This window comes from Blennius ocellaris (genome assembly GCF_963422515.1).
Source record: "Blennius ocellaris genome assembly, chromosome: 20".
Lineage (NCBI taxonomy): Eukaryota > Metazoa > Chordata > Actinopteri > Blenniiformes > Blenniidae > Blennius > Blennius ocellaris.
The window spans coordinates 7,789,301-7,816,131 of record NC_137669.1 but is presented as its reverse complement, the minus strand read 5'-3'; the positions used below and the strand labels follow the sequence as shown (position 1 = coordinate 7,816,131).

At 45.1% G+C, this 26,831-nt stretch overlaps 1 protein-coding gene across 1 annotated transcript in view; it reads left to right on the top strand.

The window, feature by feature from the left end:
- The first annotated feature begins 3,771 nt into the window (after positions 1–3,771).
- LOC308144644 (growth factor receptor-bound protein 10-like) overlaps positions 3,772–26,831 on the top strand; it is a 42,003-nt gene continuing 18,943 nt past the window's right edge. The window contains exons 1-5 of the mRNA XM_080515819.1: positions 3,772–3,903; positions 6,661–6,766; positions 11,907–12,000; positions 18,099–18,378; positions 19,058–19,181. Coding sequence (XP_080371945.1) covers positions 6,716–6,766; positions 11,907–12,000; positions 18,099–18,378; positions 19,058–19,181 — 549 coding nt within the window. The 5' untranslated portion in view covers positions 3,772–3,903; positions 6,661–6,715. The remainder of the gene's footprint in view (positions 3,904–6,660; positions 6,767–11,906; positions 12,001–18,098; positions 18,379–19,057; positions 19,182–26,831) is intronic.

Sequence of the window (26,831 nt, the reverse complement as noted above, 5' to 3'; positions counted from 1 at the left end):
ACAAGAACCCTCAGACCACTCAACCACGGACATGTTGTCCACATAGACACACCCACAAAAACACACACCCATACACACACACGCACACACACACACACACACAGACACCCAGACACACGCGCACGCACACACACACACACACACACACACGCACGCACGCACGCACGCACGCGCGCACACACACACACACACACACACACACACACACACACACACACACACACACACACACACAGAGCATAGAACAGCACAGCTTTGTTTACTACAGATGCTTCAAGACACAACATACCCAGGTTGTGACAAAACCATTTGCGGCATCTTATTCGCCTCACGCATCAAAACACACACTCGGGGGGGGGGGGGGGGTATCGGGCCTTCGTGTTATTCCAGCCTGTGAGGCATCACAAGTCAGCACGCTGCACATTGTACTTACAACTGGAGACAATTTATCCCCTGGTGGCACTACGAGTGGCGGTGCCTGTGTCTGTGTTGACTGGGGTGGAGGTGGTGGTGGTGGTAGTGGGAGGGGGGGGGGGGGTTCCCACCACATCTGGGATGCCTTACCATTTCCCAACAAGGGTCAGCGAGAATTTTTATGTAACAACCACGCTTCTCCTGTGTTTCCAAAACACTGCACATCCATGTGTTTGTGCGCCTGACCCAGTTCAGCGGGACGCGCCGCGCTGTTTCTGTTGTTGAATTGCGTAACTCTGTTACACTGAACCTATAAACGCAAACAAACCGAGCAGTGGGACCAGCCATTCATCGAGTCGAGCCGGGCCCGGGCCTTTAAAGTTTGTTGGCTTTCCGAGAGGATACTGTGCTTTGATGTGGGCCTTACTTTTTTTTAAGTTTCTGCTTTGATTTTTGGCAATGGAGAGGAGTTTGAAAGAGTGAAGAAGGAATTAAACTTCAGTTGTTCCTGAATCCTCCCCTTCAGCACATACTAGATCATCTTAATGTATTTAAGATTCATAGATTGTCTTTTTGAAGAACTGTTTACATCAATTAATGATTTTTTAAAATGTTTTCATTAAGTAATTATTCATACAAAATAGAAATGGCCTGTAAATTCTTTTCAGAAAAATTGGTCTCCCCTCGCTTTATACTTTGAAGAGGAATTGATTTGTATCGGGCTTTCAGATAAAACACAGTAAGAGATTATATTAATCATTTTTATTGAACACGCTGACAGAAAATTTTATTTGATTCATGATGTAAACACGACATTTACCAGCAGTGTAAATGGAAAACGCTTGACACTTGTGGGTCTGAATTTTATTGTATTGTTCTGATTATTGACTGTTTGATTGATTTTTTTTGCCCTTTCTTGCTTTTTTTCTTTTCCTTCTCTTGTTTTGTGTTATGTTCTCTTTGTCTTCACTTTGTGGTGTTGTATCATGAAATCATTAAAAAAAATGATTGATCTAAAAGAGAAATGCGAACTCAACACATGTTCAACTCTTACATCTGCAAACCAAGTATTGATGTGGTAAACTGAGGAAAACTTCCACGACTTGCGCTGTTATGTTCAGTTTTCTCAATGAATTGGATAACAGGATGCTAAATGAACCGTCTTCGGTAAATTTGTCACAAAAAACGTGCTCACGTACACACTTTTGGAACCCAAAAATGTTCAGCCAATCAGAGCGATCATTGATTTTAAAGACTCACAAAGACAAACACAGACAGTGTGTTGGAGCTGGTACCACCGAAGGTCACCTCCAGGTGACAGGAAAAAGGGTGAAATAATCGCACAATTGCTGATATTCATCTGTTTTTGAATCTCAAACTTTGGTTTTCCATTTGACCGCTCCAACCTCTCTCCTGTGACGTTACGAAACACTCCTTGTGTGTGGCCTCTGCGAAGTCAGCAGTTTCGTGTTGCTGATTAGAGGAGGGGAACAGGTGCCGCTTTGCCCGTGATCTAAAGATATTTAAAAAGAAATCGCACCTAAAAAGTTTCATAGTTAAACATTTTACCGCTTTTTGTTTTTGTTTTCGTTTTCAAATGCTACAGAAAAATGCTACAGGTGTCAGAGAGGTTCTACCAAACTCTGTACCTCATTATAAGCAGCTGAGTCTGTAATTATATTTACATAATTTTAACTCTAATCCTCCTTTGCAGCTTCCAAATAAAATGGAATATAATGGTTTATATAACCTGAAACGCTCCAAATCAGACAAAACAATGCTTGTGATTTCCCCTCTATGTAGTTTTTTAATTTTGTTTTTCAATGTTCTTCTGTTTTATCCATCAGCGTCAGCAGGTTATTTAACTTTCAGTCCGTTCAGCCATTGAGTCATAAGAAACAGCTGGAGGTCCAGGTAATACAACAATGGGCTGCCGTTCTTTGCTTGCATAGTATGGTCTATGTGATATAAACCATTTACCAATCAGACACTACTGACTGGTGCCAAAAAAAAGAGTCAGAAACAAAGTGGTCCTTGAAAAAAAAAAAAAGGATCTTGGGCAAGATCAGGTTTTTCCAAACCATTTTTGTAAATGAAGCTGCTCTAGGTTTAGATTGCTGGAAAATCATATTAAATACCAGAACTGCCAACACCTCCTAATACTCCTTTTTTTTTTTTATAGAGCTGAATCTCTCAAAAACAAGCTTAATTTTCACAGTGTTTAATCACATCCAGACAATGTTTTATTTTGTTGGCTAATAACACGAATACTTTCTGAGGTTGGATTTTATCCTCTTCAACATCTTCTTCTGCACAATTAATACGGCTTTCAACAGTCTTTGGATAGCACTACTTAGATTACATTATCCCACCGTGTAACATTTATTTCTACTATTTTAAAGGGAATTAAAAAAATATCCTGCAAGTGAGGACAAAATAAGTCTAATCACAGTATTATGGGGAGCATCCGTATCATAGAACGAGGAAGTTTCTTCCTTCCTCTCTGGACCAAACAGGCCTGGTAACTCATTCCACCTCTGAGTGAACTGCACTGAAACCCATTAATGACCAGCAGTAGATTTATGGTACTTCACTTTGTAACCTTATCATGCTCTGTTATTTTTAACTCTTATGTTAGGGCGAGTAATATTCCTACAGGGGCTGTGCTGCTGCGTCGTTTTAGTCTTCTTCTTCGTCTTCTTTTTCAAGGCTGCAGGTGAAAATGTGTGATTAAATTTGACTTAAATGCGAAAAGGCTGCAGGCGATAGAGCAGGTACACGTTAGAAAGCTGCTGCAGCAGGAACACCACCGATGGACAGACAGACTAATGACACGCTCTTTACTGCTCACAGGGTGAAATGAAGGTCTTGGACGCTGCAGGAACTGCAACTGCAGCCACACTGGTCATGGGAGCCTTGGATCTGACGATCCCTGGGAAAACTTTGAGAAAGGGCTTTTTACATGCATTATAACTCTTTATTAAAATTTTTTTTTTTTAAGCAAAGTTAGAGAAGAACGCAGGAGGCGGATAGTGAGGAAAGGGTGCGCTTCTTTCTTTTTTTGCGGCGAACAGGGCGGAGCGGCGAGAGGGGAGGTTTTCCTTTCAGAGAGAGAGAGAGAGAAGGGGGGGGTGGGGTGGAAAAGGCGCAGGGCGAGAGAGCGGTGGGTGCGTGCGCACGGTTGCGGTTTGGTGTGTGCGTCCTGGAGCGTGTGCACGGGAAAACTCTCGGGCGGGGGTGGAGGGAGGGAACAGGGAGTGTAGGGGGTGGGGTGGGTTGGGGTGGGGGGGCAAGGCAGGGACAACAGACAAGCGGATCGGTTTCTCCCCCCCCCTCTTCTCTTTTCTCGTTCCCTTTCCTCCCTTCTCGATCAAGGGATTCAGAGTGCGTCTGGAGCCAGACGAGGACAGTCGCAGGCAGCGCGCACGCCGCTGCTCCGCCCGCCGCGCGTGTCCAGACCCGGACTCGATCCTGGAGCTCCGCACTACCGTAAGACATTGTGTGTTTGTTTGGGAACTGATTTCTGTCACTGTTTATAGTGTTGTTGCGCTTGTTGTCAAACATTCCTATGCGTTTGGAACACACACACACACACGTTGTGATGAGAGTATAGTTTAATTGCTGCAATATCATTGTGTATCTTTCAAAGTTCAACTCAGGGGTTGATTGTTGAATATGGGAAACTGTAAGACAGGTTGGATAAATGATGATCCATCCATCCATTCTTCCATCATCCATCCATCCATCCATCCATCCATCCATCCATCCAAAGGTCGTCAGATTGTTGATGGTTTGGGGCCAGGAGTGGAAAGCACCATGCTCAGATGCTCAGTCGGTGCCAAAAAGCCCCTGCAGTGACTTTTATCCTCTGTGCTAATTCCATCTTTGAATTAAAAAGGGGATTGACTCAATGCACACTGTGGAGCTGCAGCATTAAGGTGGATAAGCTGGGCGCGCGCGCGCGCGTGTGTGCGCGTGTGTGTAGATGGAGTGTCATAAAACTCCATTAGCTGTGACTTAATGTAGGCTAATCTCAGCAGGCTGCTAAACATCCTTCATGGTTCCTTCCTTCCTGGCGCTCACAAGGAAAACTTCAGGTCTGCGTTGGATCGGGTAGCGTCAGTCCCTGGCTTTTACTCTGCATGAAAGGATGAGAACATGCATTCAGCGATCACCCCGAGTATTTTTCATGGCTGAGTTCATTTGTGCTCGGACATTTGCTGGAACGGACGTGTTGTGCAAATACACACTCACACGTGTGGCATTATTAAGTCCCCCCCCCCCCCCCCCCCTTTAATTCTCTCGATCTCCCCTTATGACCAGTAAAGCTGTATTATTCCCTTTCTCTGCAGGAGGAAACACAAATGTCAGCAAATGTCAAGCACCTGGAGCTTTGGCTTTGCTCTCCGGCTTATTAGCTGCACGTACCATCAGCGGTACTTGCCCTTTTGGCCAGAACTGGGACTGCTGTGACGGTCTGAGAACACAAGACACACAGTCATGGATCTGCAAAAAAAAAAAAAAAAAAAAAAAAACATTCAAAAAGAGGGAAAGTGTGCAAGAGTCAGCAGTAAGGATGCTGTCTCTTCAGTGTGTGTGCACACACACATTCAGACACACATTCTCTGTCCTAAGATAGCAGAGCCCCAGTGGAAACAGTAATTAGTGGGGTGAAAAGAGAGGGAGAGGAGGCGGAGGCGAGAAGGAGGAAGAGATATTGTTTGAACAATCTGATATGTGTTACGTAACGACCTGTGCAACGGAGACATGCTGGGAGAGAAAGTGGAAAGGAATCAGGCCGAGCTGAAGAGTGAGAGCAGCTATTTAGTGAGAGAGTCTCTCCAGTGAACCAGCGCTCGGCGGCCTGTACCTTGCCTGGTCCAACAGTTGCCTGAAAGGAGTGTGCGAACCGCAGGACGTCATATATTCCTTTTTGAGGAGCGTTATTACTTTTCCTGAACCCGGGGAAAACAATCCAGGGTAAAGCCTGGACATCTCTGGACTGTTATTGCAGTTTTTCCCTGATATTGAAAAGGCAGAAAAGAGGCTCTCCAAGGAGGTCAGTGTATTAGATCGCGATAATGATGTGGGATTTCCACTAACAGGCGAGGATCTTCAAGCCAACGCAGCGAAACACACAAAGATGGGAGTCACATTCCAAAATGAGAACGTGCAGCTTTTACCTTTGTAATAAATGATAAGTTTGAGGTTTTGGGGTGGAGTTGGCTGTTTCATGCTGGACAGGGATTTATATTTATTGCAGTGGTTTTTTTAAACCTCCTTCCAAAACGTTTACATATGTGCAAATGACCTCCGGCTCACTCACGGCAGATAACACACTGGAAATCCGACTCCGATTACATGTCGCTTCAGAAGTAACCATGGAAAACTCACAGCTTTTACGTCCCCATCAGTCTGCCACTGGCGGCTGGTCATGTGATGCCAGCTTTGAGCTTGGAGGGAGTTTCATGTTTAATCTTAAGCCCCGAGCTTTGTTTGGGTACCGCATGTGTGTGTGTGTGTGTGTGTGTGTGTGTGTGTGTGTGTGTGTGTGTGTGTGTGTGTGTGTGTGTGTGTGTGTGTGTGTGTGTGTGTGTTACACGTCCATCCATCCATGCACACACGTGGCACGTGTGGTTGTTGTTTTCCTCTTTTACCTAAAGTGTCCAAGTAAAAATGCAAAACTTCCGCTGCATATCCGGTGTCCGTTTTACGCCACAACGGTCCGACTCCGTCGTCGTGTAAACGGACGAGAACGCGTCTTTCCGAAAACGCCCGGGCTCCGTCTCCATGTGGAGAGCTGAAGCACTGCGGGTGCCCATCACGTCTGTGGTATATAGTTCTTTCTGCACATGCCCACGTCGAGGGACAATAACAACAATGGCGGCCTCCGTGATGTCACGGCTCCTGGCTGATCTACATGGTAGTTTTATAGTTGAGAGCCCCTGTAATAGGAATCCAAGATCCGTGTTCTCCCATTGCTAATATTTATAGCATATTGTTCTCTGCGCTCGCGTGTGTTTAGTTTCATTACAAACAACAGCACCCACTAGTGGCTCAACATGTTGGCGACATCGTTATTAGCACGCCTGTCGTTTCCATGTAAACGGATATCATTTTAATAACGTCGCCGTCTGAACGCATCAGTTGCAACAAATCTTGACATTCTTTTTGATTTATACTTGTTCCTCGCAGTTTCCATCCATCAGTCTGATGACTTCTACCTGCTTGTTTCTGTGTTTGCAGGGATCTGATGAGAGCGGAGGACAATTCCCTGCTGAGGGAATACTGAAGAAACACCATGGCCTTAGCGGGATGCCCTGACTACTTCCTACGTCACTCAAACTATCAGGTACGTACGTTTCAATCTGTCCGGTTGTATGCGCGGTCACAAAAGTGTGGAATGAAAACATTAAAGTGATCTCGATTCAAGAATGACTTCTGCTTTTTGCCATTGTAATAAGAAAGGTGGCAAAAAGAGGGTGGGGGGGGTTTGTGACGGAGGCGGAGACGGCATGTCACGTTGAGGCAATGAAGATAAATCAAAATGATGAGACAAGCAAAAGTACAAAGGTGTAACAGGTGCAGAGTTTTATATAAAGATGGAGATGATCAATTGTTAAATGAGTTTATTCTCTCACACGGGGTGGAAAATATTGATTTTAATCAATAAAATAAAATACACTGTAATTTCTTCTGTTTATATTCCAACACAAGTTATCACCTCTAAAGCACAATGTAATTATTGCCAAGCAACACAGTTACCATATTTTTCAGAGTGTTGAAAGTACATATATAAGCTGCAGGTGTCCACGTTGTAACAGGGCAGGAATTTCAATTGCTCATATTTTCATCAATTCCTGCAAATCTGTCTTTCATAGTGCTGGAAATTCCAGTGTGTGTGTGTGTGTGTGTGCGTGCACGTCGTCTGCTTGCTGCTGCTGAGAGAGAGAGAGAGAGAAAGAGATCATCTCTGTTGATAAAGTATTTTATCGGTTATTTGCTGATTGTGATTCTGAGGAAGATTTCTCAGTCGCAGAGTCCAGCAGGGCGTCTTTACGTGATGCACCTGAACGCATCACTCACGGCCGTCAGCTGCTAGAGTTCCGGACCACGGGAATCAGCACAGGACGAGGTCACGGAGAGCAAAAATATCACTTTTAGGGCAAGTTTTGGAGAAGCAGAGACTCAAAACTGCATGTGTCTACATGTGGAAGTAGAATCCGGCAGCATGAAGCCATAAATTAGCCGCGTCATTTTATAAGCCCCAGGGTTCAGAGCGTGTGAAAAAAGCATCGGCTCATAGTCCAGAAACTACAGTACTGTATTTTTGACATGATCTGGAGGTTGGAATAACCACGTCTGATCATTTAGACTGATCCAAACGATGAAGGTGATTTTATCCCGCTGTTGTTTTCCCGAGCGTCGCCACTCGCTGGTTTCCCGTTCACCTCTGTGGGAACAAGCTGTTGTTTAATGATCCCTGATCGATAGGAAGGGGAGATAACTATGTTAGCGTTCAGCTCGGCCAGTTGTGGACAAAGCCTGTTCTACTCGCAGTAATGTAATCACGGCACCCGGTAGATTTCGTAATTGACAGGCTGACCTCTAATCGAAGTAAAATAAGTTGTTATTAACACAAAGAGAGGAACCAATGAAACTTTTCCAAAAAAAAGGGAAAATAATAGAATTATTCCTGGGTGATTGTTGCTCATTCATTTTTTTTTAAACTTCCAAATGCAATATGTACTGTACACTCAAGGAATCACTTTAAAGACCGCAGGACCGTAATGTCAATTGACAATGTCTTCCAAGTCTGATATCGGTTCTTTCCACATATGGATTGTGTTTAGTTTTGCATCATTGACTCTTGCTGATGATAGTAGTTCTAGATAGGCAATGTCCATAAAGCTATGAAGCCAGTGAGTTCTTCAGATGTCTTGTGACGGTTGGATAAAGCACTGATTCATGAAATAAACATATTTTGTTGCTTTTTCACTACTTTATTTATTCTTTTACCATAAAACTCTCCTGCTGAAGTTCACAAAACTTATTAGTGTGCAGGGAAGAAAGTGGTGATTAAAGATTTGCATAATACACAAGTGTATTTGCCTAATTTACTTAATTATGGTATCAACCAACCATTTTTCTTTTGCTGCAAATTTTCTTTTCTTTAGGGCGCCTGCTGTTTTCTGTCGCTGGAAATAGGTTTGAATACTGGTCAGTAAGGGTTTTTTTTTTTTTTTTAATCAAATGAAGTCTGCAATTAGAAGATGGTCCTCACAGGGGCGGTTTAATGAAACCTCTCTATATGCGTATGACCTCCGGCCTAGTGAGGTGAAGTACGACATTCCCACTTCCTGCAGAATGAGCCCTTTGTTCCTCAGCCTGGATTTTCTCCTCTCCAAGCCTCCAGTAACCTAAAGAATTTGCTGAAAAGCATGGCGGAGGTCTATAAATAGAGCTCCAAACAAACAACAATATGAAGCCGTGGACTTTGTCGAAAGCGCGAGATTGACGGTGTGACGTCCTGACGGGGGACGGCGGAGGTGACGTAGCCTCGGCTCCCTGCAAGCCGGAACCGTGGGACCACTGAGCCCCCCTCCCCCCATCCCCCTGTCGAGCTGACATTAAGTTGGATCAACTCACTTTAGCTTCCAGGAAATGGCGATGCGCTCGTGAGGCTGCAGTGAATAGTGAATCGAATCCCCACAGAACCCGACATCCCCCCACCCTGCGTGTCGTTGGAGGGCTGGATGGTTTCGACGCAGAGGAGTGGGTTACAACATTGCTATCTGTGTTTGTGTGTTTCTTATATAAAGCGCACCAGTTGGCATGACACAACATGGCACACACACACACACACACACACACACACACACACACACACACACACACACACACACACACACACACACACACACACACACACACACACACACACACACACACACCCCATGGAGTCTCTGTGTAGGCAGTGACTGTAGGTTCAGTGTTTATAGATAAGGAGCAAATGAGCCCTTTTTTTTTTTTTTTTTTTTGAGTACTTACATAACGCTATGCTTAACGTTGGGCATGTTTGGGAACCTGGGCAGCTCTCCAGACCTGTCTCCTCTGTGTGTGTGTGTGTGTGTGTGTGTGTGTGTGTGTGTGTGTGTGTGTGTGTGAACTTTGGACGGGGGCCAGAGATGTCTCAGATGAAGCAGCCAGCCTCCTCTCGTCCCCCGTTCGTCTCCTCATGCTTCAGCGTGCACGCGCTCCGCCGCGCGCTCGGAAACCAGACTCGCCGCTCAGCTGAGTTATGACTTTAACCGGTCAGCGTTTCTCCTCCTCCCCTCCGGCTTCTCCGACCCGTAATCCCTCCCCTGTCTTTATGCTGTCAGGGGTCGGGGGTCAAGGGGCTTAGTGGCCGTGGCGGCGCACTCAGTCACGCTCGCACTTTCGAGGGAAATTCCTCGGCGTCAGTGCTGCAGGGGACAGAGTGAAAGGAGAGAAGTCTGCTAATAACTACAGAGACGTCAAGAGGAGCTACGGGACGTCTGTCTGAGACTAACCCCAATACGTCAACCTCATTGCAACTCCAGGCGCTAAGATTTCTTCTGCAACCTTCGCTGATTGTCGGAAACATGAAGCTGGTTCAGTCACTCAGTGTTTCAATGGTACGACCCCCCCTCCAAAATAAAATTCACTCAAAAGACTACCAGAGGGAACAGGTCGTGAACAGAAAGAAAACGTAGGTTTAGAAAGCTGAAATTATTTGAAGTTAAAGGGAAAATCGCATTTCTTCACTACTACTGACAAAGTTTAAAACGTCAAAGAAAACAAAGATATGCAGTCTGTTGAGTCCTGAACAAATCCAAAAAAACACCAGATTTCCTGAAAAGCCACAAAACTACAAGGAACCCCCCCCCCCCCCCCAACCTTCTACGACTTATACCCTTGAGAGTAGTAACACTGAGGATGCTGTTGTGCAAAACAGCTGACATCTGGAAAAACTATTTCAGTGAGAAACCAGGGAGGTTTTTTTTTTATTAATACTTTTGTCTTTCCATCCACTGTCTCTTCGACTTCACCCATTAGCAATCAAACAGTGTCGTCTGTATATAAGGACTAATTAAAGGACGGCATCCCTCTTGTATAAAGCTCAATGTGAGGGGAGGGGGGGTAGTTTTGCGGACATCTTTTTATTTTTAAGATCAACGAAATGAAACAGCTGTCGGGAACAATTTTCAATAAGTGACACAAACGTGCAGAGTTATGCTTCCCAAACGTGTTTTTTTTTTTTTTTTAACGCACATGTTCATATTCAGTCGTCAGCCTCCGATCTTCTGCCTCGCCGCTCTGGCAGCCCCCCCAAAGCATCCCTAACGCAGCGACTTAAAGCTATTAAGTGGCGCAACAGTGTAAAGCACCTGCACGTGGCTTCGTCTCCCCGCTGTCGTCATCGCCATCTCCACATTGTTGCCCCTCACGTTTGACTGGCTCGGTCAGGCTGCTGCAGATCACGTCAAGCTCTTGTTTCGGATCCCCCGAAATAGACGACCCTTGTCTTTTATTACCTTGGATTTTTAAGAGGCACATCTTGAGGGTTTGCAGTTGTGCTGACTGTTGCTTATTTGCACGTTGACCTGGATTTGGGGGGCGTTTCCCGCTGCGAAGGTGCTGCACCTCGGCCCGAGCTGAGGCCTGCAGACTTTCTGTGTCAGCCCACAGGGCCCTGCAGCCAAGCTGCCTTCCTTGGAAAGCTTTTGGCTGCTGCTTCTCAGAGTTATAAATCTTTCTCTGGGCATTTATGGATGTTTTCGAAGCACAGAGGGGAGCTGCAAGTGTGTATATGTGTGTATGTGCATGCACACATGTCAGGGTGTGTGTGTGTGTTTGTGTGTGCGTGTGTGTGTGTGTGTGCTTGCACAACAGGACCTCTGGCCACGAGCAGTTCCTGGAAGCGGCGCTTCCGCGTTCTTCTTTTTCCTGGAAAAGGGAAGATTGAAAATTTGTTTGGCTTCTTTCCCTCCCTTTCTCCTCTGCAGTTTTTTTTTTTTTTTTGCCTCGGGCTGCTTCAAATTAGACAACGTGTGAGGAACTTGGCAGATCGTGTGTGTATCTCCAGACTTGCAAGATTGTATAAGTGTGCTGGCCTGTTTTTGTTCTTTGAAAAAAAAAAGAAGAAAAAACAACGAAAGAATAAGAAGTATTTATTTTTGACGTGCAAATGACTTCTGGGCTTCAGTTTCATAATGCAAAAAGTTCAAAACAAAAACAGAGACGCCAGCCAGACAGGGTGAAAGGGAAAAGGTCAGCGGGGGTCGAGAAGCAACATCGGGGCCAAAGTGTCATTGGTGTCTGATCGCAAGAAAAATAAAGCCCCGGATCACTCTCTCTGAACATTTCAGTTTCGTGAATGACAGCATACTCTTATAAGACTTGTTGTTTGTTTGGTTTTTTTTAAAGATAGAAATTAAACTTTTTCATGTTTTTGTGTGTTTTTCCAGGAGAGGATGGACCGCACTTCCACACGCAGGCCTGACCAGCTGATTGTTTCGGGCTTCCAGCACTCTGCCAATCAGACTTTGCCACATCATAATGGTAGTTTTACTATTGCCTTCCTCTTCTTAATCTTCCTTCTGTACGTGATCTCTCTTCCTGTTTTCCAAGAAACACACACACACACACACACACACACACACACACACACACACACACACACACACACACAGAGTGCGTCTGTGTGTGTGTGTGTGTGTGTGTCACGGCACACACACCCCAGCGATCCATCTTCGTCTCCATCGAGGACGTGGCTGCTGCACACGTCCATATGGAGAGGCTATTGACAAGCGTTAAACTGTTCTCTCCTCCTCGTTTTCGCACAGCTCAGCACTTTTCTGTTCTCGCGCCCCTCACCCGTTCGCCTACATTCTCAGAAACGCCCGTCAGCCTTCGTGGAAAATCTTGGAAAGCTCTCCAAAAAAAAAAAAAAAATTGGCCAACCTGAGGAGTTCATTTTTCTTCTTTTTTTCATTCTACTTCTTTGGCTTGGCAGTTTATTGGCCCGCCGCCGCTGTGCTGATGTGGTGGTGGTCATGCCCGTGCAGGAATATTATAAATATGGCCTCACAAGAATGGGGACGGTGGATTGGGGGTGTTTATGTAGGGCTTTAGGTCAGCAGGAACAGGGCAGAGGGGGAGTTTATAGTAAGTAGGCCAGAGGTCTGTAGGCCAGGGGTGGAGGTAGGAGATGGTGTTCGTTCACGCAGACCGACACCGCCATAACTGGAGCGATTCTCGGTTTTCCTGCACGCTCAGCACATTTAATAGCATTTCTATGCTCGGTTCGATTAACGGCCACTTTGAAGGTTTCACCAAATGTTCATTGCATTTTGGTTGTTGGTGCACGTTGGTGTACAATGTACGGTGACATGAATAGTTTTTACTGCACCGTGTGCGAGAAGATTTGGATTTCATGGTCCTTGTGCTGCTCACAGGAAGTGTATATTTACCATGTCAAACAAACAAAAAAGCCCCACCCCAATCCAGACATACTTGTTTTAACATTTAACTGTAACTCATGTAACTCCGCTACACCTACCTTTAGTTTCTAAGTACATCTTTGCATTATAACATTAAAATTTTCAACATTTGAGATTTGTTCTGAAAATTCTCTTCGCCCTCATCAAGATTAGTGTTTATGCAACAATTGTGGAAAAGCAGGAGACAGTCATGATATATATAAATAGCTGATGCTGCAGTTCTTTACAAATTTACCAGTGCAAACAGATCACCAGAACAGGAAAGCTTTGTGCAGTGATGAGGAGGATGATGATGATGATGACGACGAAGGAGCTCCGCGTCCTGCAGGTTTGAGGATGAAGTCAAAAGCAGCCACACGACTTGGCAAAAAGCCACAAATGCAACGGGAGCCGACGAAACGCTCTCACCACTCAACTTCCGACGAAGCGTCGAGGTTTGACTCTGAGGCCACGTTTACGCGACGTCTCCGAGTGAAAACGGAAAACTTTCGTTGTGTTTTGGGGGGCGGTTTCCGTGACAACGAAAACACAACACTTTGAAAACGCTGACTTGTTTCTTTTCTGAAACGAAAACACAAAAACGATGCGTTTTCACTTGCAACGTCATATAAATGGGGCCTAAATTATGAGTACTTACATAACGCTATGCTTAACGTTGGGCATGTTTGGGAACCTGGGCAGCTCTCCAGACCTGTCTCCTCTGTGTGTGTGTGTGTGTGTGTGTGTGTGTGTGTGTGTGTGTGTGTGTGTGTGTGTGTGTGTGTGTGTGTGTGTGTGTGTGTGTGTGTGGGTGGGTGGGTGGGTGGGTGTGTGTGTGTGTGTGTGTGTGTTTTTGTGTGTCTCTTGAGTTTTAGGTTCATAAGCTGGATAAAGTTGGTTTCGGTGTATAGAAGTTTTTAACCCATGACTCTATAAAGCCACTTGTGGCTCTTCAGTTCCTCTGTAGTGGCTCATTGAAACTTTCATAAAATTATATATAAATCAATTTTCATCCTCGTTTTCAATTAAAAAAAGAAATTAAAACACATTTCTTTTCTATTTGAACACCAGATGTTTTCAAAGAGTCTCTTATGTCCTGGAAAAAATGACCGAAACAGCTAAAATTGCTAGGAATGACAAACATTTTGAATAATGAATAAATAAGAATTAATATCAGCTGAAAAATAAAAGCAAAGAAATCAGTATAGGTATGACGACAATGGTTGAAACGGTTAAATCGGGCAAAATAAAAGTTATGGTTGCTGTAAGTAGCTTTGAGAGCTTAAATGGAAAAATGTGTAAAAACAAATAGTTCTCAGCAGGAGGTATAAAACTTGTATATGAAACAGTGCGAGCGACGTTCTCTTAATTTTGAATGGTTAAACATTGTAGATGAATTCTGTTTGGTGGAAAGTTGCAAAAGCGTCTCTTTTGTCCGTGAAGGTTGCAGACGATGGATTGATGGATGGAAATCTATAAATCTGGTTTAAAAATAAAAGACTCTTAATGGGCAGTTAGCATGTGTGTGTGTGTGTGTGTGTGTGTGTGTGTGTGTGTGTGTGTGTGTGTGTGTGTGTGTGTGTGTGTGTGTGTGTGATTTCTGCAGTTTCCCTGCTTGTTTCCTGTGTGGTTAAAAGGTAACTTTGGAGAAAAGGCAGCAGTCAAAGTCACTGAGCTCCAGTTTCACTGTGGCTTTGCCGCGGCACAGAAACCTTACATCAGCCTCACTGATGGATGTGTTATATATTTAGATCCCGGCTGGCTCGGGTTACAGTGCCCTTCATTTATTCCCGGCCTGCCGTTTTGATAATCTGATGACACATCTTGACACGTACCGTGGGCTTGTTTTCTGTCCCGACCACCAAAACGCGCCCCGACACATCTTGTGCTCATGTGTGGCTGCTAATTTGTCACTTTTTCTCCTGCACGTCGTTTCTCAATTTCCAATTTTTCTTTCTTTCTTTCTTTCTTTCTTTTTTTTTTTTTGGCCACTTTGACATTGTTGACGGAAAGAAAGAAGGATGTTTTCCCAAAATACCAAAAAAAAAAAAGGTGACGGCAATAATGACAAAGTACAAACGCGACTAAAGTCGGCAGAAATAGTTCACGCCGACACAAAAATACAGAGCGGTCATGCACCAAGTGCATTTTTAGAGCAAGAAAATATAACCGCTGCCATTTTACGGCACACGAAGGAACTCGGCTGCACTTTGCCCTTGAAAAAAAAAAAAATCCTCAAGTCCGGCCGTCCCCGCTGACCCCCCCTGACAACCATCAGAGATCGATGATTGCAGGCTTGCGGAGTCCAAGGACACAGAGCGTCCATTCAGTGTATTCTGGGATGTGACAGGAATGAATTGGCCGCGGATGTATGGTGGGTTTTGTTGTCAGATGCCCGCCAGCCTGCTGCAACAATCCATCTGCAATCCAAGTCTTTTCATTCTATATGTCCTCTGGCTTCCCTTCCCAACGCCGGCAGGGCAGAGCGGGAGGCCAAGTCAGCCACAGGGGCAGGCGGGGGAATGCCAATGGTACCGTCATTATCCTCGGCCGCATTTTGATGTAGAACTCCTGTGAGCCTCAATAACAACGTGGTGCGAGAGGCCGCCAGGCCAATCTAGTCTCTCCATGACAAGAAATAACATGATGCCGCTTGATTACACATTAAATGTTGTATGAAGTGGCGCTTATCCAAAAAGATGCTGTCTTGTTTACTATTGTGGATGCAGATCCCAGTTTCCTGTTGGTCAGTCTCACTCATGATAATGGAATGTTTTATGTGATACGCAAGGAAAAATGTCAAGCGCGGGGCGATATGGCCCGAAATTAATATCTCAATATTTTTTCCTCAAAAATACATTTTGTACTTATTCTCTACATCAGTCGAAGGCATATTTTGTCTGTATTTGTCAATAAATGATGGTTTCGGGTTATGGTTCTTTGACCCTGTTGAGAAAAAAATGAAAAACTGCAGCGATGAAGATGAAGGATAAGCAGCCACTTTCACCTTCACTCAATGAACTCTTTTGCCAGTCGAAGGACTTCTTCAGGTCTGTCAGGTCGACTGGAAGTGCAGCCGGCTGCTTTGTAACCAACACACTGTTTCTGTACGTCAGCTCTTCTGTCGGAAAAAGGAGGGAAAAATCCACAGAAGTCTGCTTCTGCTCGGATAATTTCTGAGTCAACAATGAAATCACCATTGCCATATGTGTGCAAATAAGGTTTTTCTTTCTGGAGGCGTCCAACGTTCCCGTGGCGATATAAGATCGACCCACTTTTCACTCCCCCCCCCCCCGAATTTAATTTGCACTTATTATACTTCTTCACCGTACTAACGTGCATTATGATGCTAATGTGATGTTGAAGTCTTTGTGCTTGGGTATTTTCTACATCCTAATGACAAATGCTGCCAGAAGCAGAGCTGACGTTGGCGTTTTTGATCTTCTTTCTGACTTTGTGAAACACGACCCGCTTGTTGATATAATCCGGGGCAGTAGGGCTCCGTCTGATTGGCCCAACACGTTGACACGCTCAGTGCATTTAAATGTCTTTTATCAGTCTATTGCGATATTTGATGTTGTGAACGTTAATAACGCCCTGATGATGAATTCACAATCTTTAATTTTTTTCCTTTCTAAATAAACATCATACGATGCAGTGATCAGCTGCATGTCAAGTACCGTAAGTGTTGTTCAAATGATCTTGTCTTGTGTAAAGGAAGACAATGGAGCTGTCTTTTAAGGCTTTTAAGGCTGATTTCATCTTTGCGTTTCCTCGTCTGAAAAGACGCTGCGATAATGTTCACGGCAGCTTCACATCGGCATCTTGTGTCACTGTCCCCATGTGCTCTCTTGTTATTTTCCAACCCCCCCCCCCCCTCATCCCCTCCGTCCATATGAACCACGCCGTCACACCTTCTGCGGTTGCTGCCATGACGCCGTGTTGCGATAATGCCAGACTCCAGTTTTATAGCAGCTGTATATAGGCGGCGTGTCAGAGACTGTCCTCGTGTGCTCTCTTGTTAGATTTCCCAAGGGTGCCTCCGTTCAGCCCATGTCCCGCTCCTGAACCCCGGCGTCACATGACCCGGCGTCCCGGACTGTCCTCTCTGTCTTGTGTGCACACGTGTGTGCCGGAGTGTCGCCGGCGCCTCTCGGTGACCCGGGGACCGCCGGCTCCCGCTGTCTCTGGTACAGCGGCTTCTTTTTTCCTGCCCTCGGTGTGCGTCTGCGTACATGCAGCACAATGTCGTGCTCATCGGCGGCTGCATAGCGCACATCGTGTCCCGTCCTCATCCGCCGCCCGTGTGCTTCCGTGTCCTATTTTGTACAATTATTTGGCCACCATGTGCCATGAACACGCTGGTTAACGTTCCCAGAGTGCTGCACTTTCTTTCGACAGGAATGTCAGGAATTCTCTGTGTGGTGTTGGGGTGGGACTTGTCGAGGACCGGAGGCCTTTAGACACACACTTGCAGTGGCACACTGAGAGCGGGCTTGTGAGGACATTTGTCTGAGCCCGATTTCACCCGTGCATGCCGGGTGGAGAAAAGGTAGTCCTCTGTCCTTTAGAAAACGTGTTTGCCATGAGTGTAGGCTGGATTATATTTGCGATATCAATCAGTGCAACAAGATTAGTTTTCTGCAAACAACGTCTCGAGGCAGACTTTTGACATGGTGGACCCACGTCAGTTAATTTGTAATCCTCTACAGTGAAAGGATAAGAATGATCTGACCTGACCGCAGCCTTTTTGATCATGGAACGTGTTTATTTTTAATGTGTTTCATGACCCTAATTGACCGTACCTGATGCTTTTTCAGTGAAAAAGCAGTGCGTCACCCTCCAACGTTTCATTAGTGATACATCGGTTTGTTAGCATTGCTTTACTGTCGAGGACGGTCACAAGCACACCGACGTTAAATCCCAACATCCATTTCTTCTTGGATAAACAAACAGAAATCTACTGAATCAGACCTCCTATGATTGCAGCTGCTGGACCGACGAAGTCAAGATAAATCTAATTTTCGGTCTTATGAAACTCTTTGAAGGGTGACTTTTAATGACTATCGGCTGCTTGTAGATTGTAGGAAACGTCAACAAAGGGACGCCCGGCTGGACAGTGATGCCTTGCAGATTTCCTCCTCCGCCCTCACTCGCCTCCGTCTCCCTCCCCCACAGACGACGACGTGGATCTGGAACAGCTGGTGAACGACATGAACTCCTCAATGGACAGTGTGTACTCCACGCAGGCCGACACAGCGCTGCTCCTGAACAACGGCCATGCCTACGCTCAACTCCACCACCACCACCACCACCAGCAGCAGCATCACATGCACGCTGCATCCCACCTGGGGGGGCACGGCCAGGCTCACCACCGCCACACCCCACCCCTGCTGCCTTCCTCCCCCTCCAGAGAGAGGCTCCGACAGTCGCAGCCCATGCACATCCAGGCTGTCAGGTAAACACATGCAGCACACGTACAGCAAATACAGTTAGAATACACGTATACGTGTAAAACCTTCAGGACTCGCCGTCGCTTTCTGAGTATTCAAATATGACATAAAAGTATCACGAGCTAAAGTTTCAATTTCATTGAAATCGTCGACAAATCCAGTGTCGATATGTGAAATCGAATGGCACCTAAACAGTTTTAGGGATTAAATGTGAATGTATCCTTCATAGGACATTAGCTGACATACAAATAAACTGAATAATCATTATTGGACAACATTTTAGGACTTACAAACCTTCAGTTTTTATGGTTTTATCTTTAGAAAATGTATTTTGTCTTGCATAAATGATATTTTTGGTATTTTTTAATAGTTTTGCCACATCCTGTACAGTGCAGAGTGCTGCTGCCCTTTGATATTATGAACTATTTGAAGAAAAATCTCTCACTAGATGCATTAGACGTCTGAAAGAAACACAATTCCAAAGTAAAGTGTTATTATGAAGCAGATTATTTTACACACTATGTTCATCACAACCCGTGTATAAAGTCATATTTCATCTTTTTTGGTCATATTTTGACAAATCGTCTTCCCTTCACAATAAATGGCGACTGAAACTGTGTTTCTACCACAGATGTGCATGAGCCTCTGTGGTGGTGACATGAATGTGTGTGTCTCCCCCTGCAGGTGCCTCCAGGAAGGGCAACATCTGCGTCCAGCCTCCCTGCCAGCCATCCCCAACCCTTTCCCAGAGCTCTGCAGCCCGGCGGGATCGCCCATCCTCAGCCCCATCCCGACCTCCGACAACCACGTAAGTGACCCTACGCCACGTCGCCCGCACCAACACACCCCGGTGAGATCACGAAGCCCACTGCAGGAGGTAGACCCTGCGCAGATATCCCATAAAACCTGATTGTTGACAGTTGATAGGTGGAGTGTCCACCATGATCGCATGTGTGTATGAGAGTGTGTATCGTTTTAATTTTTTTTTTAATTTCTATTTTGAGTTGCATTGAAACCATTTCAACACACCCATAATGGGGAGATGTTGTCTGTGCTCTTTAAACACACTTTCGTGTCTCTTCCTCATGTAGAATAAAATAAACAGACAGGGAAAACAATAATCCCAACAATCCCATATGTGCAAACGTGTAAACAGTGAAAAGCACATCAACAAGGCCAAAGTTAGTGCTGAAGTTTGAGTTTCGCTCTTCCTTCTCATCCTGTTCATAGTTATCTAGAACTACGCACGCTATAAGGCTGCCTTGCTCATGGACTCTCAGTGGAGACTGTGGGATTCGAACCCGCAGACCTCTGATCACACGTCGTCTTCGGATTAGACAATTAGTGTCAATAATGTCAATGTGTGCGTTTTAAAACCAGCTGACCGGCCTGTTGTGTCCAAGTCGGAGCGGCACGTCTTTCCTTCCATTACGCAACAGCTCACCCGGGGGGTTATCTCGGCTGTATGGCCTGCGTGCGTGCGTGCTATTGTGAAATCGTCACTATCAATCACACGCACGCGCTAATGCGCCCGCGAGACAGATGTGTTTCGCCGCGGCCGGGGGTGGAGCCGGGGTTCTCCAGGATGCCGCAGACAGAGTGCAGACTTCCGCGCCGAAGCCGGGAATACGGCTGGGAACGTCTGCAGGTCGGACCTCTCTGAACCTTCCCAATCCGTCTGCTGGCTCCGGCAACGCAGGCGCCCATTTCCGGTTCACACGCTTCAACGTCAGTGTGTGTGTGTGTGTGTGTGTGTTTATGTGTGTGTGTCACAGCCTTGCCCTTTCATCCTCCACCCCCCCCCCCCCCCCCCCCCCCCCCCCCATACAGCCCCAGGAATGTTCCATCCTCCTCGGAGATGTTTTCAGGATGCCCAACCTGAACAATAAAAGTTATTTTAAACACTCACCCACTCACTTGCTCGCTTTCCACACACAGACACACACACACACACACACACACACACGCACACACACACACACACACACACACACACACACACACACACACACACACACACACACACACACACACACACACACACACACGCACACACGAACACACTGCTTGCATTATTCGGTTTGCACGCACATGCGGACATGTGATAAGGCAAAGCATTATTTATTTATTTTATTGTGAGAGTGTGTGTCGTTGACATCATCTCACAAGGTCTGGAGTCAGGGAGCAAGTTTGCAGTTTGTACAAAGGATCTTTTGTGTGTATTTGGGACTGTGAGAGAATAAATGTGGCTTCATTCCTTCTTCCCGGATCATCCTTCGTTTTGTCTGCAGTCGGGTCGATTTAGTGATTGTCTTGTGCGTCCAGGAAGCCAAATACTTGTGGAAAAATGTCGTTATTGGTGTGCCAAGAATCTTTTGATTGCACTTTCAACAGAAGGTGATCAAAAGGCCAAGCAGCAATGAGTCAGTCCTTCATTTATCACCTTTTGACCAGCTTGGAACAAAAAAAAAAAAGGCAGGACATTCTTTGAGATTTGAGTTTGCTTAATGACATAAAAACAGGAAAGTGGTAGTATTATTCCAGGGTGAACTGTGATAAAGCTCGCGCTGGATGGTGGAAAAAGAAAAAGAAAAAAAATCCCCTTCGACATTCCATCATGTTTATTGTGGTCAGTGGGGATTGGAGTGGCTGTGTGACTGTTTAAATGCAGGTGATGGGGCTCATGGGAACTGGAAATGACTTGTATATCACTTGTATTACACTATTAGTCATATTCACCCATTCACGCGCATTCGTATTGACGGTTGGCGTTCAAGGTCCTGCCTGAATTCACTGCCACACACTCCAATCACACTGTATTGAATAACATGGCAAGAACACAGTAATAGTCATTTATAGCTTTATTGAGCTTCACCAGAGGCTCGTGGGTCAAAACCGGCTGCAAGAGGCTCCAATCTGACCTGCAGCATTAAGCAGAATAGACTATTTTCAAAGAAAACATTTATTTATTTTACAAATTTCCTAAAATTTGTGGACAAAACACAACACAGACACCTGAGCTGAGACCTTGGTGATGCTACAATAAAAGATAGCGTCCTCAAAGCCATGGTGAGTTTGTATAAACACCCTTAATGCAACAGTGAAAGGATACATTTATTTTTTTATTTTTTTATTTTTTTACCTTTCACTGTGTTTTGCACCAGAAAGTTTCATTAAAATTGGGATTGTAGTCATTTTCAGTATTAATTGATTGGTTTTTGTGAAAATAGAGACATTTTCATCACATGCATCATAACAACAACAAAAAAACAAACTTCAAAGTTTAAATATAAAGGTTATTCTGGCAGTATTTTCCTAGTTGTTGAAATTGCATGTGGAGCCTGAACCTCTCAGCTACACAGTGAAAATTTGGTTATAAACCATTATGCCAACACCACTCGTTCAAATCTGCTGTGGAAGGTGCACATATACACACATGCACACCGTCGTGATGGCTGATATACATTATCTGAGGATCGCTTCTGACAAAGGTGCAAATTGACACGATTTTTGATTTTGGACAAAATACTCAAATGATTTTGATTTGGCATGTTTGAAAAGGGAGATTCGATTCTTCTCAGCCGTCAGAAACGTGTCTGTTGTGGTTGGAGGCGTTTCCTCAGCTGGATCCTCGTGACTTTTATATGTGGATTTACTGTAAGATCGATTTTGTGTTGTCGCTCTTTTTTTACGCCTTGTCATCTTTTTCTTCTTCTAAACCACCTGCTGCATTTTATTTTATTTTTTTATTTTTTTTGTGCAAAGTATTGGCATCAGCGCCTTGTTCCAATATGTTGTCTTTGCCTTATTTAACGGCGTGCTCTTTTAATCCATTTTCTGGAGAATCCGGCCCGTTAACACGCTCCGTCGCTCAAAATGAGCAGCGGCCAGTCTTCCAGTCTGGCTGAACGCAACCGTCACTGATGAAATCACTTCAGGTCCAGCGGCAGTCTGGCTACGGCGTTTCCTCCAGCCACGCTATGTTGTGTAATATCACATGTAAGCTCACAGAGAAGGCAGTGTGTTGCAGTCGGGGCGCACACTCTCGCATGCATATATGCAGCTCAGTTTAATTGTGCCGTCGACTGAGAATGGCTTACACAACAATGCAGACGGGGGCCGGTGCCGTGCGTTGGTCCGCAGACATACTTGCATTGTATTTGCATTGGCATGGCTTTATCATTGGATCTCTCTCTCTCTCTCTCTCTCTCTCTCTCTCTCTCTCTCTCTCTCTCTCTCTCTCTCTCTCTCTCTCTCTCTCTCTCTCTCTCTCTCTCTCTCTCTCTCTCTCTCTCTCTCTCTCTCTCTCTCTCTCTCTCTCTCTCTCTCTCTCTCTCTCTCTCTCTCCCTCCCTCCCTCCAGCTGTAGAGTTGGAATCTGAACATTCTTCGCTAAGCTGCCGTGCTTCTCAAAGAGATGCACCGTTTATGTGACGGGCCTGCAGAGCCTTGTTGGAAAGAAGCTGCTTTAATGTAACGAGTTAATCTGACGTCCAGTTTGGGGATTAGCTGATTACGAAAATAACAATTACAGGTTTTTTTTTGTGTGAGCTCTTTACCTCCATAACACATGGAAACAGTTAAAGCTCTGGTTACCATTTCACTACACTCCATTCCTCAATAGAAGGTGAATCATCTTTGATTGAAAAATAAAAGCAACATGGAATCAAGCACTGAGTTCAGAGCTTCAGTGTGTGAGAGGAAGCAGCCGTGGATGAGCAGGTGACCGTGAACATCACATATTGGAGACGTGTCAGAGAGAAGGACGGGTCCCACGCTGAAGCTTTCTCCTTCAGCGAAGCCTGGCGTCTTGTGCTTCAGGGGGCGGAGTTTCGCTCGAGAGAAGTCGTTTCTCACGCAAATGGCAGCGTTGCGCCACGCATTGCAGTCATGTCCCCTCGGCTTTCACAAGGATTGGGTCAGGTCCCGTCTGTCATCGCCGGGATAACAAGTTTGCTTTGGCACTGACGGCCGTGGCTGTAACGACACTCTTGCTTTCATTCGTGGCCAAAGGCGGCATTACGAACATCGGGGACAGCGGGGAGCCCCGGAGCCTAAAGAGACGCCGTGTTTCGTCTGCTGAAGTCGCTTCAAGCAAGACAATGATGCCTTTACATTTCTGAGTCTGAACTCCTTGTGGATGGATGCAAGGAACAAAAATGAAATAAGTTGGATGTGGAAAAAAGTCAATTTCTTGACCCTTCGACGCCCTCTGCCGACTGAATACATGGCGGCAACACTGTGCGTGGGTCAGTTTGAGGAGCTTTGAGGTATCGCAACACAAGGTGCACCTCTCCACATCCTCCTCAACATCACACCGTTCACCCTTTTGAAAAGTAATGTCGTTTTCCTGTGGGGCCACTAGTTGGTGCTGTTGGTTGCTTTTGCAATGAAAACCACAGGCATACGCTGTCAACACTGACGATGGCGAGCACACAGACAGAGGATGGTGCCGGACTGCTATTATGGATAAAACTTCCAGGTCCCAGGAGAACAAGGACTGGGAGTGATGACGCTCCACAGGCTGCCATTGATATTGGTCATTTTAGCACATGCGGAGAAGAACGAGTTTCCTGTTTCCATGGAGACGGAGTTGGAACAATTTAAAGACGCTTCACGTAAACGGAACCCCCAAAACACAGCGAAAAATTTTCAGCTTTCACTTAAAAATGTTGCGTTAACGAGGCCATAGACATTTGCTGGACACGGTGGAAGTCTGCCTGCCTGATGCCCCTTGTTCCCAGTGCGACCACCCTGCTGACTCACTCTTCCTCCACACCTCTTCCCGGAGTAGATGGCGTCTCTTCTTGCCCCGGGCCTTGCTGATCGGGGTCTTTGGAGAGTAACCCAACCATGCCCTACCAACTGCCAAACAAGGCTTTTTTCTCCTCAAACGAGTATTACTGAAACAAAAGTTGCCTGTGCCTGTGAATGGCTCTTTTGTACAAAGGTTTTTCTCTCTCACTTATGAGAAGAACAAAAAAAAAAAAAGTCTCCAAACATTAATGCTTTTCATTTGGGGATCCGGCCCTCTGCAAACTGTCGCCGTGTCATGACAACTAATTTAAGCATTGAGTCACACACTCTCTATTTGTGACTCCGACCTCCCCCCTTTTTGTCTGGGGTCAGCTGATGCACTTCTGCACGCAATGGTCTGCTGACCCTGCAATCAGACAAGGTGCATGTACATGCATGTGTGTGTCTGTGGTGTGTAGAGATGGCTAAGCCCGTAATAAGAGGCTGCAGTAAGCCCTGTTGTAGCAGAGAGACACTAGGTCACAGTGAATTCTCGCTCAGATCATCACACTGGAAATGGAAATTTAATCCCGTACCTGAGAAGAATTTGGCTCCGTTCAAGTTTCTTTGTGAATGTTTGAGCTGCTGCTTTTTTCTTCTTTTTTTTGTGGTACTTTTGATTTCGTCAGAGAAAACACAACAGATGACTTGGGGGTTTTCAAGTAGGAGTGGTTTTCCCGGGAATATTTTTGTGTTTTCAGAGTAGAACTAACATGAACTTTGTAAAGTCACAGATTCTTGAAAATACGCAGCCACACTTCCATATCGAAGCAGCGCCAGCCCAACGTGACTCTGTTTGACGTCACTTTCTCCAAGTTTTGAAGGGTCAGAAATTCAGATTGCCAATCATCTTAGTGCAACTCTGACTGAAATGGACTCTGCAAAGTAATTCGATAAAGGCTGGTTGACAAATATTCTTTGTGTTTTTGTGAATTTCATCCATCAAGATCAACCAGATGACCAATTTATGCAGCAGACATTCATTTCTACGCTGGATAGTAATCAAAGTATCCCTTGTGTCGAGATAAAAGTCGATCTTTGTCCGGGAAATAAATCATTCAGGAGTCTCTCGTGCCAAATCCGACAAGTGAAAAACAAACGTTATCTGCCTGCTGAAGACGCACTTGTGTTTATTTTCATTGGGCTGATTGACGAGATGAACTCCGCGCCTGACTTCCATCTGCTTGAACCTGCAAACGATCGCCGCGCGTGAAAGGATTCCCAGAAGCGACGAGGCACCTCAGCCGACCGCGTGCGTCCGAGTGCCTGTGAGGGCCGTGTCGTGTCAGCGTCGGGTCGTGGGGAGGCGAGTCGCTCAGCGGAGGCTTTGCGATGGCGCTCCAGCGAGGTGAAATTGAGTTTGGCCTGTCTGCGGAGCTAATCAGCTCTGTCTGGCCTGAAACCCACACCGCTCACACACATGAAAGACGGACGATGCAGGAAGAGACGGGTGGGAGTCCCCACCAGGCAGCTCTGAAAGCGCTGACATTAGGGATGGGTGTGTGACTCCGGGCAGCCTCCACCACACAGCCAGCTGTCATTTAAAGGTTTGCTTCCACTTGCATTTACATTTTACTGATTTTTTTTTACATATTCATACATTAAAACCTCATTTTCATTCACAAATGCCTATATTATTATTATTATTATTATTATTATTATTATTATTATTATTATTATTATTATTATTATTATTATTACATAAATAATAATGTGTTTTATCCCTTATTTATTAGTGCTTTCTGACATATTTTGTAAACTTAATCCTTATAAATGAAACTTTCTCAGTTATTCTGACTCAACTGAATAACTAAAACCTCAATTTGTAATGTGAAAGGCTTTTAGTGTCTTGTCTGACACTGAGGCTCCAATTATTACATACGACAAGCATGTTAATGACCCAAGCTAACATTCATTTCTCATATGGATAGAAATACCGGCACATGTAGACGGGGTGCAAGTGATGATTATGCGACATGATGAATTAGTATTAATTTTACCAAAACACAAAGATTTACAACTTAATATTGAGTAAAAACTCAATACAATTTAGCACTATGTGGAATGTTAAAGTTGGTCTGATCACAGAGACAAACGTGAAAACTTACAGATGTATCAATATTTCTCTCTTCTTGACTTAAACTGTTCATTCGGTCTAACTTTTAGTTTTTTGCAGATACATGCAGTTCTTCCACTTGGTCAGAACCCTTCAAAAAACACAATTTGTTCTCATTTGCTCATTTCGCTCAAACCTCCAGAACATGTTTGTATCTCTGTGTTACAACATTGTGCCTTTAAAATCAACATTCCCTATGAAACTAGTCTATTCTAGACTTTAATGTAAAAACATTTTCTGAGTGGATCAATGTTGCTTTCCGTTATTCTGCAGGTCGTGTTGCTGCGAAAAGAGATCGGCTCTGGCTTAAAACAACCAGATGACTGTGTGTGTGTGTGTGTGGTGTGTGTGTGTGTGTGTGTGTGTGTGCATGAGTGTGCGTAGCCTGATAGGTTTAGAGGCCCGTAAACCTCTTGGTCAAGTGGGCCTGACCCTGATGCAGATTATTGTGTTTGACCCCTGACCCCGTATACACGCTTGAGTGTGTGTGTGTGTGTGTGTGTGTGTGTGTGTGTGCGTTTTCCCGTATGCAGCAAAGAAAACAAAT